We start from the raw sequence: 18,596 nt of genomic DNA on the forward strand, positions 1-18,596 counted from the left end.
TGCGCATTGCAGAGTTTGAAATTCAAATCTCAGCAAGTTAAAAGTGCTTGGGTAATCCCCTTGAGCTTTCCATTAAAACCCCAGAAAGGCTGCTTCTTAGAAATAAAGACCACAGTGTGGGACCACTGAAATTTATACCGTAGGACTAGAGCTAAACTGAAATAAACCCTAATAAAATCTGAAAGCATGTCCCCCAAAGATTAAAGCGATCCAGCCATAATCTGAATGCCTTCTGGAGCAAAAGAATTCTCAGAGATAAGGCAATCCAGACTCTCTAAGGTACCGTTCTCAATGTCCCATATACAATGATAAATTACTAGATAGGGAATGAAACTGGGAACTGTGACCCATGGTTAAGGGAAAGATCAGTTAGCAGTGATCTAGAAATGGCCCAGAGGTGACAATTAACAAGAAAGACTTTAAAAATAATTGTGATAAATATCTTAAAGAATCTATGGTATTTTCAAACTGTGGTGCTGGAGAAGACTCTAGAGATTTCCTTGGATAGCAAAGAGATCAAACCAGTCCATCCTAAAGGAAATCAACTCTGAATATTCATTGGAAGGACGGATGCTGAAGCTGAAGCTCCAGTACTTTGGCCACCTGATGTGAAGTATTGACTCACTGGAAAAGACCCTGATGCTGGAAAGATTGAGGGCAAGAGGAGAACAGGGTGACAGAAGATTAGATGGTTGGATGGCATCACCGTCTCAATGGATGTGAGTTAGAGAAAACTCTGGGAGATAGTGAAAGACAGGGAAGACTGACGTGCTGCAGTCCATGGAGTTGCAAAGAGTCAGACACAACCTGGTGACTGAGCAACAGCAACAAAGAATCTGTAGGAATAGATTGGTGAAGGCAAGAGAAATTTCAGTAGACACATGGAAACTAAAAAAAAGAAGAACCAAATAAAAATACTAAATATAGAATATCAGAAAGAAAGTGGAAGTGAAGTCACTCAGTCGTGTCCAACTCTTTGCGATCCTGTGGACTGTAGCCTATCAGGCTCCTCTGTCCGTGGGATTCTCCAGGCAAGAATACTGGAGTGGGTTGCCATTCCCTTCTTCAGGGGATCTTCCCGACCCAGGGATTGAACCCGGGTCTCCTGCATTGCAGGCAGACGCTTGACCCTCTGAGCCACCAGGGAAGCAGAATATCTAAAGTAAATCCATAAAATAAGGTTAACAGTAGACAAGTAAATTGGATACAACCAAGTAATAGCATTTGTAGACAAAGCAAAAGAAAATTTTCAAACTGAAAACCAGAGACAAAAGACTAGAAACAAAATGAACTAACTTCTGTGACCAGAAAGACAGTATTAAGCCATCTAACAGGTACATAATTGAGCTCTAGAAGAGGAAGAGACAATGAGGCATAAAGAATATTTGAAAAAATATTGGCCAGAAGATTTCCAAAATTGATCGAGAAACAAAAATGAAACTGACTGAAGAAAGAGCACTGAAGATAGTACAGACATGGAGAAATATAAAGAGTCACTATTTTTTAAAAAATCTTTTAAAAGTCAACTAACTTTTTGTAGCAAAAATAATGTGAGATTTATAACATATGTAGACATGAAGTAAATGAAATCAATGTTGTATTATAGTTCTTAATAAAGTAGTAAAGCAAATTGCAATTTGAATAGTAAAGCAAAATAGACTTAAGTAACCTATTTCGATAATTAAAATAAATGCAAGTGGACAAAATACTCAATAGGAAGAGATTGTCAGATCGTTAAAAAAATATATGAAACTCAGCTGTGTGATGTTTACAAGAGACACCTCAAAAATGTCACAGAAAGGTTGAAAGTATGGAAAAAGATAAACCATGAAAACACTAAGCATCAGAAAGCTAGTGTGGCTGTGTAGTGTCGCTTCTTTATGATAAAAGGATGAATTTATCAAGAAGACATGGTAATCCTAAATGTGTATATATCTAATGACAATTCTATCAAATTTTGATTCATGAATTTTGAAGCTCTAAAGAAAGATAAAAATAAGTTGATATTTTAACGCTTCCTCTTCAGTGATTAATAGGACATGAAGACATATGTGTAACAATGTACAAGAACTGAATAAGGCCACTGACCTTATTGATTTGATTGATATTTATAGAACATTACATTTAGCAACTGAAGAATAAGTGTTCAAGTCTGCATTACATAAAATAACCCATGTGAGTGGCAATTAAAAATGTCTCCATATATTTCAGTGCTTGCCATCATAGAGTGTGTTTATGGTCACAATGGTTAAATTAGATGCATAACAGTATATCTACAAAATAGTCAAATGTTTAGAAATTAAATAATACATTTCTAAATAACTCATGGATCGAAGGAATATTAAAAAGTATTTCATAATAAAATGAAAATAAAAGCATAACATCCCATTTTATAGGATGCAACTAAACCAATTCTTAAAAAATCAATAGCTCTAAGTGTCTATATTACCAAGAAAAAAAAGGACATTTAAAGTCAGTGATAATATGTTTCCATCTTGAGAAGCTAGTAAAACAGTGGCAAATTAAACCTGGAGTAATTAGAAGGAAGGAAATAATAAAGTTAAGTGTCTACATCAGTGAAATAGAAAACAGAGGGAAAGAGAGAAAATCAACAAAGCCAAATGTAGTTTCTTTTAGAAAAGGTTAATAAAAATGGATTAGCCTCTAGGTAATCTAAACCAGAAATAGAGACAATATAGCAAGACAAATTTCCAACACTGGAAAAAAATAAGACATTATTATAGTAAGAAAGTAGGTAAGGGGATATTATGAAGAAATTGGGCATTTGGATAAAATGAACAAATTCCTTGAAAAATACGCTTAAGAAACTACCCTAATCTAACCCTATGCTACTAAATTGAAATAGCCCTATATCTCTTAAGGAAATTGGATTGAAGTTTAAAATCTTCCCATAAAGCACCAGACCCAAATGGCTTAACTAACCTTCAGATACTTAAGGAAGAAACATTCTAATCTTACAAAAATTCTTCAGAATATAGAGACTGTAAGAATACTTCCTAATGTATTTTATGAGGCCGGCACAACTCAAATGCCAAAATCTAACAAAGACAGAAAAAAAAAGAAAAAATTACAGACCAATATCACTCATGAGTACAAGCATAATATTTCTTTAAAAACATGAGTAAATAAAATCTAGCACAGTATCGAAAGGTCATTATTGTCAAGTGGACTTTACTCCAGAGTTGCAAGTCTGTTTTAACATTTGGAAATTAATCAGTGTTCTTCATCTAAACAATAAGGAAGTAAAATGACATAATTATCTCAGTAGGTACAGAAAGACATATCACAGAGTTCAGTACCTACTCATTTTTTTCTTTTTATAAAAGCACTCCACTTAGCAAACAAATTACAGAAAAAACTCCACACCTGAAATCATACTTAGTGGTGAAATGGTGAATTTTCTCCCAAGACTGGAAACCAGGTACAAAGATAACTGCTCACTACTTTGACTCAACATCAGAACAGGAGGTCCTAGCTGGTGCGGAAAGGCAAAGCCCACAAACCAGCCCAAAGAATACAAAAGGCATAAAGCGTGGAAAGAAGTAAATGTGTTTGTATTGGTAGACAGCAAGGTTATGTATGTAGAAAATCCTGAGAAATCTATAGAAGAAGAAAAAACACAGTAGAACTAATAACTGAATAAAAGAGAGTCATAAGATGTGTGTCTAATACACAGAAATTAGTTGTTTTTGCATACCAACTGGAAATAATTTTAAAATGAAATTTAAGATATGATTTACAATAGCTTCAAGAATAAAATATTTAAGAATAAATTTAATGGAAAAAATGTGCAAAACTGCACTGAAGAATACAAAACAATGCCAAGAGAAATTATAGAATAAGTAAATGTAGAGCTTTAACAAGTGTTTATGAATTGTAGCTCAGTATTATTAACCCATCACTTCCCTAATTGATATGTATAATAGATTCAGTACAAGCCCAATTGTAAGTCTAGCTAACTTTAAAAAAAATGGTTAAGCAGATTTAAAATATGTTTTTGTTGTCGTGTCTAACTCTGCAACCCCATGGTCTGTAGCCCGCCAGGCTCCTCTGTTCATGGGATTTCCCTGGCAAGAATACTGGAGTAGGTTGCCATTTCCTTCTCCAGGGAATCTTCCCGACCCAAGGATTGAACCTGTGTCTCCTGCATTGGCAGGTGGATTCTTTACCACTGAGCCACCAGGGAAGCCCTTTAAAATATATATGGAAATACAAAAGATCTGGAAGAGCCTAACCATGCTCGTAGTTACAGTGTAGATCTTGAAGCATTATGCTAAGTGAAAGAAACAAATTACAAAAGATTGTATGTTATATGATGCTATTTATGTGAAAAGTCCAGAATAGATAAATCCATGGAGATAGATTAGTGTCTGCTAGGGGCTGGTGGAAGGAGTGAGTTGAGAGTGACTGCTGATGTGTATGGGAGATGGTGATGTAAAGCTTCTGAAATTAATAGTGGCAATGATTGCATAATTCCGTGACTGTCGTGAAATCCACAGATGTGTACCCTTCAAAATGGTGCATTTTATGGTGTGGGAATTACGTCTAAATAAAATGAAATTAATGGACTTACTCTGATTTCAAGAGAAAAATTTCAGGTTACACTAATCAAGACAGTGTGGTATTGGCAAAAGGATAGAGACGTATCAGAGTATCTAAATAGAGTCCAAGAAATAAATTAATAAATTAGGAAATGAAATTTAAGAAAATTTAAAAAGAGGAGTCCAGAAATAAATCAGCACATATTCTCCAGTGGATTTTGTTGTTGCTTCAGATTATTTTACCAATGCAATAACACTTTGAAGAATGTACTTTTCAATCAGCTCAGTCGTGTCCGACTGTTTGCTACCCCGTGGACTGCAGCACACCAGGGCTCTCTGTCCTCACCAACTTCTGGAGTATACTCAAACTCATCTCTATTGAGTCGGTGAAGCCATCCAACCATCTCATCATCTGTTGTCCCTTTCTCCTCTTGCCTTCAACCTTTCCTAGCATCAGGGTCTTTTCCAATGAGCCAGCTCTTCGTATCAGGTGGCCAAAGTATTGGAGTTTCAGCTTCAGCATCAGTCCTTCCAGTGAACACCCAGGACTGATCTCCTTTAGGATGGACTGGTTGGATCTCCTTGCAGTCCAAGGAACTCTCAAGAGTCTTCTCCATCAATTCTTCTGCTCTCAGCTGTCTTTATGGTCCAACTCTCACATCCATATGTGACTATTGGAAAAACCATAGCTTTAACTAGACGGACCTTTGTTGGCAAAGTAATGTCTCTGCTTTTTAATAAGCTATCTAGGTTGGTCATAACTTTTCTTCTAAGGAGCAAGTGTCTTTTAATTTCATGGCAGCAGTCACCATCTGCAGTGATTTTGGAGCTCCCTAAAATAAAGTCTGTCACTGTTTCCACTGTTTCCCCATCTATTTGCCACTAAGTGATGAGACCGGATGCCATGATCTTTGTTTTCTGCTTGTTGAGCTTTAAGCCAACTTTTTCACTCTCCTCTTTCACTTTCATCAAGAGGCTCTTTAGTTCTTCTTCACTTTCTGCCATAAGGGTGGTGTCATCTGCATATCTGAGGTTATTGATATTTCTCCCGGCAATCTTGATTCCAGCTTGTGCTTCATCCAGTTGAGCATTTCTCATGATGTCCTCTGCATATAAGTTAAATAAGCAGGGTGACAATATACAGCCTTGACGTACTCCTTTTCCTGTTTGGAACCAGTCTGTTGTCTTTTATTAATGCCAAATTAATCCCAATATAATAGGTTTTTGAAATTAGAAGTCTCTTTATAGAGTTATTAAATGTGAGGCTACAAAGGAAAATGTTATTATTTTATAATTTTATGTATTTTTATAATGTTTCTCATTACAGCTGAAGGAATAAAATTAAGAGCCTCAAAAACAGTTTCCAATGGAACAGCTAAACCTGCTACTTCTGATAATTTTGTGAGTATAATACATATTTAATAGTCTTTAATACTTGAGAAATCTATATGAATGTCACATTCATCGGCCTTCCAGAGAACATTTTTACTAGGTTTTTTGGTATGAAAATAAATGTTACCAAGTAGTGGTACTAGTTAAGTCTGACAACTGTAACTGCTATAAACCCTCACTTTTCTTTAAATAATTTTATTTATTTATTTTTGACCATACTGGGTCTTACTTGCAGCTCAGACTTTTCTCCAGTTGCAGTGAGTGGTCTACTCTGGTTGCAGTGCCCAGGCTTCTCTTGTTGCAGAGCACCGCCTCTAGGCACATGGGCTTCAGTAGCTAGGGCTCCGGGTCTCCAGAGGTCAGGCTTAATAGTTGTGGTACATGGGCTTAGTTGCTCCATGACATGTGGAATCTTCCTGGATCACAGATTAAACCTATGTCTCCTGCATTGGCAGGTGGATTCTTTACCTCTGAGCCACCAGGGAAGCCCCTTGCTTTTCATGTGTTGTCTTTGGACCAGAATTTCAGGTGTATACCAGACTACGGAATCTAAATCTGCTTTTTAACAGGAATCCATCGATGAGTCACATGCATATTAAAGCTCAAAATGCTTTGTTACAGTAAAAATTTGTGTTAATTTTTCAGCATTTTTAAGTGATGTTTGAAGCCATTTCAGATGATGTTTATCTGTTGGAGAAGGACAGTTAAAATACATAAGCTTGAATAAAATGGTAAAATGTAGGGTTAGAAATGAGTTTTTAAATGTTTTATGCGTATTATTTATGCATAAAGTTGTAGTTATGAAAGTAATTAAACAAAATGGAAATGCCTGTCATACAGTTTTATATTTGGCTATCTTATAGTTACCTGTTGTGGTTAATAAGGTGTAAAAATTTATGTACACATCTAAGTTCTGGATGGTGTATGCAACAGTTTCATTTGTTCAATTTGGTAACTTCTCTAATTTTTATTTTTGGTAATTAGTAATTCTTTAAAGTGTGTTCTTTGAATAGTTTTATGGTAATTTAACTAAACTTTTAAAAGTACAAGAGTTCTGGGACTTCGCTGGCGATCCAGTGGTTGACTCTGTGCCTCTGCTGTAGGGGGCACAGGTTCGATCCCTGGTCAGGGAAGTAAGATCCCAACTCTGCATGGTCAAAAAAGTGAAAATAAAGTACAACAGTTTTAGTTATCTGCTGTTAGAACTATTCAACCTTCAGCTTGCTAAGAAATTTTCCTCTTATTTTAGGGATTTGTCTCAGTTTATTTTAAAGCTCAGTTTTTGCACATATCAGTTCAGTTCAGTCACTCAGTCGTGTCCGACTCTTTGCGACCCCATGAACCGCAGCACACCAGGTCTCCCTGTCCATCACCAACTCCCAGAGTCCACCCAAACCCATGTCCATCAAGTCGATGATGCCATCCAACCATCTCATCCTCTGTCGTCCCCTTCTCCTCCTGCCCTCAATCTTTCCCAGCATCAGGGTCCTTTCCAATGAGTCAGCTCTTTGCATGAGGTGGCCAAAGTATTGGAGTTTCAGCTTCAACATCAGTCCTTCCAATGAACACCCAGGACCGATCTCCTTTAGGATGGACTGGGTGGATCTCCTTATAGTCCAAGGGACTCTCAAGAGTCTTCTCCAACACCACAGTTCAAAAGCATCAATTCTTTGGCACTCAGCTTTCTCTATAGTCCAACTCTCACATCCATAGATGACCACTGGAAAAACCATAGCCTTGACTAGACAGACCTTTGTTGGCAAAGTAATGTCTCTGCTTTTTAATATGCTATCTAGGTTGGTCATAGCTTTCCTACCAAGGAGTAAGCGTCTTTTAATTTCATGGCTGCAGTCACCACCTGCAGTGATTTTGGAGCCCAGAAAAATAAAGTCAGCCACTGTTTCCACTGTTTGCCCATCATCTGCCATGAAGTGATGGGACCAGATGCCATGATCTTAGTTTTCTGAACGTTGAGCTTTAAGCCAACTTTTTCACTCTCCTCTTTCACTTTCATCAAGAGGCTCTTTAGTTCTTCCTCACTTTCTGCCATAAGGGTGGTGTCATCTGCATATCTGAGGTTATTGATATTTCTCCCGGCAATCTTGATTCCAGCTTGTGCTTCCTCCAGCCCAACGTTCCTCAGGATGTACTCTGCATATAAGTTAAATAAGCAGGGTGACAATATACAGCCTTGACGTACTCCTTTTCCTATTTGGAACCAGTCTGTTGTTCCATGTCCAGTTCTGACTGTTGCTTCCTGACCTGCATACAGGTTTGTCAAGAGACAGGTCAGGTGGTGTGGTATGCCCATCTCTTTCAGAATTTTCCACAGTTTATTGTGATCCACACAGTCAAAGGCTTTGGCATAGTCAGTAAAGCAAAGGTAGATGTTTTTCTGGAACTCTCTTGCTCTTTCGATGATCCAGCGGATGTTGGCAATTTGATCTCTGGTTCCTCTACCTTTTCTAAATCCAGCTTGAACATCTGGAAGTTCACGGTTCACATATTGCTGAAGCCTGGCTTGGAGAATTTTGAGCATTACTTTACTAGCGTGTGAAATGAGTGCAGTTGTGCGGTAGTTTGAGCATTCTTTGGGATTGCCTTTCTTTGGAACTGGAATGAAAACTGACCTTTTAGCAAGGGAAAATTCTTTCATTTCTCGAAATTATGTAGCCAGCTCTTGATCAGAAGTTTGGAACCTTGTCTTTTCTTGATGTACTTATTTCTCCCTGAGATTCACTCGGAGAATTGGGTTCCTATTAGTACTGGCTCAGTTGCTTTTTCTCTCTCTCTAGGTAAGCAAAATATCTTTAATGCTAGAACCAGAGGATTCCATATAACCAATTTGTCTTATTTTACATTGTAAACCAAAATATTCAGTATACCTTTTATTTTTCTTGCTCTCAGTAAAATGACTATAAGCACGTTTTCTGTAGAAAGAAGAAATGTGGGTACCTCAAGTGAAAGTGTCAGTCACTCAGTCATGTCCGACTCTTTGAAACCCCATGGACTGTAGCCCACTAGGCTCCTCTGTCCATGGAATTCTCCAGGCAAGAATACTGGAGTAGGCAACCATTCCTTTCTCCAGGGGATCTTCCAGAGCCAGGGATTGAACCTGGGTCTCCTGCATTGCGGGCAGATTCTTTACCATCTGAGCTACCAGGGAAGCCCTCAAACTGACTTGCTTTTCTTTTCTTTTCTCCTGTAGAGAAATGAGCATTAAACACAAACAATTGGAATAAATAGGCTTTTTATAAAGTTAGAATATCTCTACCATCATCTTTTTCTTTTGAAAAATTATAAACTCATGATATAAAATGAGCACATTAGGTGTGATGAATGCTAAAAGCAAAACAATGAATACAAATCAGTATTCATGCTGTTTCTTATCTTATAAATCAACTCTTTTTATTTTTACTGTGGTTTTTCAAGACAAAAAAATAATACCTTTGCAACCAGCTAAAACCAGAGAAGTACAAAAATCCAAAGTCCAAATGTTTGTTTGACTATTTAAGAAAATCCTGGCATAGTTTCTGTATGGCATGAGTGGTGTTCTTAGGCTATGTAGAAATTAAAAGAATATCATGCATTTAAATGTAAATGCTTCAATTATATATATATATATATATATTCTAGTTCAGAATTCTGTTTCCAGGTGTTATTAAGTGAATGCTAATATGTAAATGTTTATTTCTACAGAGTGAAGATTTGAAGTGGGTGGAGGAAAATATTCCCTCTTCATTCACAGATGTGTAAATATCCTCTGTTAAAGTTTGAATCTGTCATTTAGGCTGTAGTATAAAGGGATAATTTTCACACTTTTTTATGTGCTTTTTAAGCCTCTCTCCTCTGTACGTTTCTGTAGGCCCCCATCACTAGTGATGAACAGATGAACTTCCTGTTGAAATGCAAAGAAAACAGCCCTGCCGTGATCTGTCTTTCTCCTTCCGTTTTTAGTGTACAACAACTCTTTTAATACCCCTGCCCTATAACCAACTCCTTTTTTTTTATATAAGTTTATCAGGATCAGAGTCATTTTATTTTCACTTTATAATATGGAAAAGTTAAAACTTTTTTAAATTTAAACACATATAACCACAATAACATGTAGAGTGGGAATGCTTTTGGAGGAGAAACATGAGCTTAGGGAAACTAGAGTGCAGAGGAGGCCTCTTTGGGGACTTGGGCTCTTTGGGTTCTTCTTTATCAGTGTCTGCATCTGACTGCAGTCCCTGGGCCGCAGACTAGTGTTGGTCTGTGGCCTGTTAGGAACCAGGCCACATGGCAGGAGGTGAGTGACGGGCAACTGTGAGAAGCTTTATCTATATTTACAACTGCTCCCCATCACTCACATTGCCTCCTGAGCTCTGCCTCCTATCAGATCAGTGGCGGCATAATAAATATAATACGCTTGAATGATCCCCAAACCATCTCCATCCCACCCAGTCCCCACCCCAGTCCATGGAAAAATTGTCTTCCCCAAAACCGGTCCTTGGGACCAGAGAGATCGGGGACTGCTGCTGTGTGACACATGAATTCCAGGTAGCTGTTCCCACAGTAGACAACAGGGTGGCCAGAGAGGACGTTTCCACATATGGTTTGTTCCTTTCCCTGCTCCCATTTACTTCCTCTTTAGACCATTTCTGTCTGATAAGAAGTTTAGCTCAGTGCTACTCAAAACGCATGTGCTGTTTACATAGCAAGTTTAGAAACTGGACTTCACATCCAGGTGTATGTGAAGTCCTTTTATATGCATCTGTAGAAATGGAACAAAATTTTGCCAGCCACAGGACAATTTAAACAGATCATGAATAACCCATATGACCTAGTGTGTTATCTGATATTCACATGATGTATATTATGGCTTTTCTGTGTCTCTGATAAATAAGAAAGGTCGGCTTGGCAGAGCTCACCTTCCTTTTCAGTGCACTGATTCCACCTTAGTAAGTTTTAGAGAGTCATTTCTCTCACAGCAGGAACCATTTTGGGGATTGCTAGTGTTTGTCTCTAAATGAGGTGCCAAGCACCCAGTGGGCTTTCTCCTTGGCCTCCAAGGTTCTGGTTCATATTTCCCTAAGGCACTCTTCTCTGGATTCTCCTTAACGGTATTCTGAGCCATTTAAGTCAGCTCCTCCTTCACATCCCTGAGGCCCCCACTTCACCTTCTTCCGTCTCCACCATGAGCTGCACTGTCAGTAGCATCTTTTGGACTGTGCATTGATGTGACTTGCATGTTGAGACCTTGACACCTAGACCTTTCCTTTGGGCTCTCCCTCTCAGTGCTCCATCACACACCAAGGCTCTACATTTGTCTTTTCTTTTTATCCGTATTATTCTCTTTTCTGAACAAAGATTATGCTGTGTAATTTTTTCTGTTTCCAGTACCCTTCACAGGTTTGTGTCCAATCAAGAATAACAATGACAAAGGAATTAAATACTTGATTCTATAAATACCACCTTTTGTAATATGTTCACTCATCCATCTTTTAAAAAATATGTATAATTTGAATTAAAATTGTATTTATTTAAAGTGTACATGATGATTTGACATACAGGTTCACAAGGAAAGGATGACTACAATCAAGCCTGTTCATCCCTCTTTCATTCTCACAAAAGCACATGACACGTGGGTTTTCAAATTAGATAGCACATTGCTAGTCAAGACATTTGTCCAGCTATTCCAAGTTAAAATTACAGAGGCTTAAAAATAAAAATATAATTGATTGCCCAAGTGTATAGCTTAATACATTTTTAATATAAGCACACTCATGTAACCAGCACCCAGATACCAGATCAGAAGCTGGAACATCACTAGCACCCTAAAAACCATCTTGTTTTCCTCCCAAATCATGACCCTACTCTCCCAAAGCTACTGCCCTACTGATGTCTGTAACTGTAGATCACTAGTGTTGGTTTTTAAAACTTGACCCCTCAGAACTTCACACCTCCTTTTGGAGGGCAGTACAGTATTCCAGCCCACCCATTTGGAGCATGTTAAGAGCAGCAGTGCTGTATGTCTGTTGGTGACACTGCTATTCATTTCTGTCAACTGTGTCTTCCAGGAATGGGAATTGGTGGACTGTGGGATATGCTTATATTCAGCTCCTGTAGATTCACTGGCATTTTAATAACTTTGTTGACTTTTTTTTTCATTTATTTCAGAGCTCTTCCAGTGTTAGTGGATTCAGATGAGGTAAAATATTTTTGCTTATGTCTTGGAGCTATTTTCACAAAGTAGAAATGAATCTCAGAAAGAAATTCTGAAAGTTACTTTTTTATATGATTACAAATTAAGCAGATTGGAAGACTCTGCATTGAGTTATGGGTAAAGTTTTGAGGAAATGGATCCTCATTTAAAACGAGCAAAATACTAACATGTAATAATATTAATATATAATAAATGCTTACTGGTATAAGAGAAGGGGAGAATTATTCTGTTAAGTTTTGAGTCTGATTTTTTAACATCTTAAGATGTAAGAAGACTTCAAGATGGCAGTTTGTCCAAATTAATCCCTTATACTTATAGATATTTTCCTGCAGTAAATAGAGTTTCTAACTGATTCACATTTACAAAGTAGGAAATGTGAACAGACGATGTGAGTTTAGGAAGGTTTTTTGGGGGGGATTAGTTATGGGTCGCCTGGATACGTCAGTACTTTGTCATACGCAAACTGCCACTGACTATCTACTTTACATGTGGTAGTGTTTACATATGGTAGTCTATATGTTTCCTTACTCTCCGCATACACCCCACCTTCTTCTCCCACCCCACCCCCACCCATGTCCCTAAGTCTATTCTCTGTCTGTGGGGATTTGACCATAGTAGGATGGGAACGTCTAAGAAGGCTGCTGTATACACACACCTTGCTACAAAACCATTGCACTCGACCTATTTGCAGGATCGAGTAGCAATAAAGACGCAGACATAGCGAGCAGACTTGTGGACACAGCGGGGAAAGGAGATGGTAGGATGGATAGAGAGAGTAGCATTGAAACATACATTACCATATGTAAAATAGATAGCCAGTGGGAATTTGCTATATAGCACAAGGAGTTCAACTTGGTGCTCTGTTGACAGCCTAGAGTGGGGGATGGAGCGGGGGGGTGGGAGGAAGGTTCAAGAGGGAGGGGAGATATGTATACCTGTGGTTGATTCATGTTGATGTATGGCAGAAACCAACACAACATTGTAAAGCTATTATCTTCCAATAAAAAAAAAAAGTCAATAATTACACCCCCCCAAAAAACCTTTGCACTCCAGGATTTATAATTACAGGTGTGTATACCATGGAATTACTCTTAAAGAGGCATTTATAGTATTCATTTGATAAATGATTGATTTCTAATTTCAAAAATACATAAACTGGTAAAGTCAGACAAATACCTGGATGATTATACTCCATAAGTAGAAGTCTGGATTATATGGTTTTTATTTTTTGTATCTAATATTTCTGTGTATATTGTGGCATGGAAGGCACAAAATTGTGACTGCTTTATAGAGACTCTATAGAGAATTGTGTTAGGTCTTGGAAGAAGCATCAACATTTTGATGAATATCCCCCCTTTTTTTTTTAAAGGAAATTATGACCAGATCTGAAATGGCAGAAAAAATGTTCTCTTCTGAAAAAATAATGTGATGGAACCCATATAAATGAAACCTATGTAATGATGAAGGACTTCCTCAAGACTAAAAGAGAACTTTGTTTTGATATAGTGAAACAAGTTTTTATTGCATCATCTTGGAAATCTATGTATCAAAATTAAGAATTCAGATGATAGGAGGGTTCTGTAACCATTTTTAAACTGACCCTTGAGTGCCAGTTCTGCGTTCAGTAAATTGCCTACTTGGCAATGATCTGAGAGAAGTATTATAATAAAGATAGGTTCCCAACTACCCTTAGCAGATGGGTGGCAGACATGTGGATTTGGGCATGTGGGTGCTCTTTTTTTTCTGAAAAATATGACAATTTAAAATAACTTACATTACATCAACGTTCCTATTGTTCTTCTGCTGAGCTTCAAAACAGTGATATGATTCTTCTGAGATGTCATTAAAGCAATGTCTCCATCTATTGGGTTTTATAGTTATAAGTTACAATAATAATTCTCTTTGACTTTCATGCTGAAGTTATTTGGTAATATTGAGTTGGCCAAAAAGTTCATTTGTTCCATGAGAGATTACAGGAAAACCTGAACGAACTTTTTTGCCAACCCAGTAAGTAAAACTTGATTAATGTTGGAACATAAGGATGTATATGTGGGTAGTCTTGCTCTGGGTGTGCATGTGTGTGTGTGCACAGGTCTGTGCAAAGGCCTTGTGTGCAACTCACACAATGCACATCAAATCGTTGATCTTCTCTGAGCTCAGGGGAACACAGTTCACGGAGAGAGAGATCCCTTCTGAAACTCCACTCCGCCTGTCCCCTCCCTTAGGCCAGGTGTGTACGTGCTGCTGCCGAATCTGCCGGGGACAGGTGGGGCCACCTGGCCACGTGGTTCCACCGGAGCACTTCCTCCCTAGCAAGCTGGGAGGCTCATTACCAGTGAGCCTTGAGGAAACTAGAACCTTCTATATCATCCTAGCACATTCGGTTTTGTAATAATACATGTATTTAACTGTATAGTAAGTATATCACTATTAATCTTGTAATTAATTTTTTAACTTTAAACCATGTTTTATACATTATTTTGTTATATATGTAATGTGTGATTTGAAAATTTAAAAAAAAATTGTTTTTAATGCAGAGCATGCTAAACTTGAAAAGCCATTGGATACAGTGTGATGGAAGCGGTAGCTGTTTTGCTGCTTTCCTGACCAAAGATACAGGGCTAGTGGATATTTAGAATAGGAATTAAAGTTAGAATCTTCTGTGTCTTTCTTTGAAGGAGTTCTAACCTTGTGGATTTGAGGATGACTTCAGAGTTTTTGATGAAGAAGAATCAAGGTCTTAACCAGAACAAACACTTGAATTATAACCTTCCTTTTTTTTCTTTCCCATAGTGAAGCCACAGAATGAAATGGTTTCTTTCAAAAGCCTTCCTTTTGAATTGGTTTCTCATTTACTCATTTTATAGGGGTTAGTTAAAAAAAAAAAAGATTTCTAGTAGTAATGCCTCTTGAAAGATACTTTCAGGTGTATTTTCAGTAGTGAATATTGAACCCTGTTGTACTGAGAAAGGCGTGGCTTTCATCATGCTTTTGCTTTGGGACATCCTTCCCAAGAAAAGAATGTCTAACAAGGTGGGTTCCCTTCCTTATTTCTGTTTCTGCCACAATAATGGACTCCACCTAAGGTGTTTCCCAGCATTTATGTCCATTTTGATCATGGTATATATTTTGCCCTCAGCCCAGTTGTTTCAGAGCTGGAGGTGACCTTCTTGTTCCTAACATTTGTATCTGATACCACTCCCCAGATTTTGAAGCAGATTGATCCCCAACTCATGGCTCCAGTTGAGTTTTGAAATGCAGAATCCTGGGCTTCCAGCTGCAGAGGTAGTGGAGTGTGAGTAGGGAGTCAATGGGAAGTGTGCAGTGATAAGGGTAAACACCTCTGACATAACCTTGATGGTGTTGATGAAGACACTTCTTTCTGCAGCTGACAAGATAAATAATGCTGTGCCTGTATAGCTCAGCTACGTACCAAAATGCAGACTTTTCTCATCATCACAGAAAGCAGTATTTTCTCCTGATAACCTCATCCGAAATATTTTCCAAAGGACATATACTGTGTCAGTCAGCCTCAGTGGTCAATGTGTTGTCTACTGATGACTCACAACCTGAATCAGGTATTCCCATGGAGGGCCTTCTTGGCCCCCTCATGTGCCCAGGAGGGGGCGCCCCAGGACTGTAGCCTTAGTTCTTATGAAGGACCCCCGGGAGAAGTCACACTCAGGAACACTGTTACAGCTCATCACCATTGCTTCTGCACAAAGATTCCAGAAACTGGTGGTCAGGGTCTTTGAGGCTGCCACACCAATTTATTCTTAGGATGCCATCAGGATGGGTCTCCCTATGAATGCAGGGATCTGAAGGTAAGAGTCCAACTCTGTGTTTCTAGGCAAAATGCCTAAGTTTTCTTACTGTGCCATTTGTGTTAGATTTCTGTGATGTATGAAGTTGGCTTAAAAGGGAATTTTCATGTTTTAAGTTAGAGGAATATTAGTATCTGCTTTAAAGGAAAGTTCATGTCAAAAATAAGGAAAAATAGATGAATGTGTGAATTTTTTGAGCCCAAGAGAAAAGATGTTCCTACACTTTTCCTGTGAAGAAAATATTTAAAATCTTTCATATATCCTATAGAGAGTACTAGACTTCCCCACTCTAACACAATATATTTGCACTACTATAATGTGAAGCCTGAAGATATAAAAGATGTACATGTGATTGATTTTTATATCTTTTTTAAAAAAGGGGTTTGAGTCTGCTGTACTAGACTAGACATAACTGGTTTATGAGACATGTTATACTAGCTTTATAAGCCCCTAGTGTTAGAACTTGTGTCTTGGTATGATCAACAACGGGTGATAAGCAATGCAAAACACCACGCCTTATAAGAAAGGAGTTTAATGTATTGGTTAAAGTACTAAAGAATGTATTTAAGTGACAAAAGGAGATTTAAGGACATGTACATTATAACAGGGGCTCAAGAAGAAACTTCTTTAGAACTAGGAAAACATGTATTTGGGAAGAAAATTTAGGGGCTAAAGTTATATTTTTTATTTAAGAAGTTAAATTATTTTATAATTTCGAAGACATTGCTTTGAATGTAGCACAAAACTTTCAAATATTTTTATTTGAAAAAAATTGATGTATTTTTGTGCTTTAATATTTGTTCTGACTTAATAAAATGCTTTCTGAGATTTTGGATGATTGATTCTTGGTAATATCTATGAGTGCTAAAATTATTAAAATCTACAGGAAATTTAGACTCTGATAGACAGTAGGACAGAAACTTCTCAAAAGAGGAGGGACAACTAACTAACAAACGTGGACAAGTGTGCAGCCTCAATAGTGACAAACGCGAAGTGAGACATTTTAAAAAACTCGATATGTTTATACTATTAAGAATTTGTAACAATTGTTTTGCTTTCGGTGTTTAAGGAAATGAGCACATCAATAGTGCCAGGCTCCTCTGTTCATGGGATTTCCCAGGCAAGAATACTGGAGTGGGTAGCCATTCCCTTCTCCAAAAGATCTTCCTGACCCAGGGATCAAACCCATGTCTCCCGTCCTGCATTGCAGGCAGATTCTTTACTGTCTGAGCCACCAGGGAAGCCTGGCTTCTGCATAAAAATGTTTAGCATTATTTAAAGTAGAGGAAGAAATAAGCAAACTAAACATCACAATAGAATGGTTAAGGAATTATAGTTTGACCAGCTACTCTGCAACCATTACATTATGAAGACTATATAATAACATAGAAATGTACTTCCAAGAGATATGGCACTTCCCTTATGGCAGTGGTTAAGAATCCGCCTGCCAATGCAAGGGACATGAGTTTGATCTCTGGTCCAGGAAGATCCCACATGCCACGGAGCAACTAAGCCCATGCTCCACCACTCCTGAGCCTGTGAGCCGCAACAAGAGAAGCCACCGCTGTGAGAAACCCAGGCACCACAACTAGAAAGTGGTCCTCACTCAGCACAGCTACAGAAAGCACAGCAACGAAGACCCAGCACAGCCAAAAAATTTTTACAAATGTGATATAAAGTTACATGTGAACTCATGTAAACACCAAGTAGAGAAAAGACTGAGTGACAACCAATCACAGGGGTGCTTAGAGTGTTAGGTTCAGCTAGGCTGTAAATTATTCAATTACATTTCAAGAGGCTAAGACAAAAAGTGTATTTCTTTTGACTTGTAGGATAACTGCAGAGGTGTGCAGGGCAAACCTGCTTCACACGGTCCCTCGGAGGCCCAAGGTTTATGTTCATATTGTGGGCCCACCATCTCCTGGGCCTGCCATGTGCATACAGCCAGCAGAAGGGGAGAGTTGCTCCAGACTGGGGGTTTTGTAGGGCAAAATCTGAAAGTAGTGCCCATCACTTAGCACATTTCATTAGCAAAACTCAAGTCACAAAGCCACACCAAGCTGCCAGGTGGACTGGGAAATGGCACGGGCCAAATGCCTGCCTGCTATTTTTTTTTTGTCTGTGATGGGTCTTCATTTCTGTGCAGCCTCTTCTCTAGTTGCAGCGAGTGGGGGCTACTCTCCAGCTGCAGCGCTTGGGTTTCTCACTGTGGTGGCTTCTCTTGTGGGACACAAGCTCTAGGGCCTTCAGAGCACAGACTTAATAGTTGTGGCTCACGGGTTTAGTTGCTTTGAGGCATGTGGGATCTTCCCGGATCAAGGATGGAACCTGTGTCTCCTGCATTGGCATGCTGATTATTTTTTTACTGGGCCACCTGGGAAGCCCTGGATCATGACATACATGTATCAAAACGTAAATAAACATTCCAACTTTTGTGACCCAAAATGAAGGGAGAGGGAGGAAAGTGCCTAGTGACCAGGCTTTCCCAAGACAGCTGAGGTTAGTGTAAAAAATTCAGTGGTGATTGTTGTACACGTTACGGAGACAGCTGAAACAGACTACTCCATACAAAATTCAAACACATTCTAAGGTTTATTTACGTGTGTTAAA

General features: G+C 38.4%; 1 protein-coding gene across 23 annotated transcripts in view; it reads left to right on the forward strand.

Annotated features, from left to right (window-relative positions):
- Positions 1–16,814, forward strand: part of TMEM87B (transmembrane protein 87B) — a 52,893-nt gene extending 36,079 nt beyond the window's left edge. For 16 of the 23 annotated variants that reach the window (XM_081484896.1, XM_081484903.1, XM_081484898.1 and 13 more), the window contains 4 exons: positions 5,890–5,963; positions 9,654–9,706; positions 12,117–12,147; positions 13,532–16,814. In XM_081484896.1, coding sequence (XP_081341022.1) covers positions 5,890–5,963; positions 9,654–9,706; positions 12,117–12,147; positions 13,532–13,591 — 218 coding nt within the window. In that variant the 3' untranslated portion in view covers positions 13,592–16,814. Of the gene's footprint in view, positions 1–5,889; positions 5,964–9,653; positions 9,773–12,116; positions 12,148–13,531 lie in introns of those variants that run through there. The other 7 variants (XM_081484908.1, XM_081484909.1, XM_081484891.1 and 4 more) reach the window with 3 other exon arrangements.
- The last annotated feature ends 1,782 nt before the right edge of the window (positions 16,815–18,596 follow it).

This window comes from Giraffa tippelskirchi, chromosome 4 (genome assembly GCF_054371585.1).
Source record: "Giraffa tippelskirchi isolate mGirTip1 chromosome 4, T2T-mGirTip1v1.2.pri, whole genome shotgun sequence".
Taxonomy (NCBI): Eukaryota; Metazoa; Chordata; class Mammalia; order Artiodactyla; family Giraffidae; genus Giraffa; species Giraffa tippelskirchi.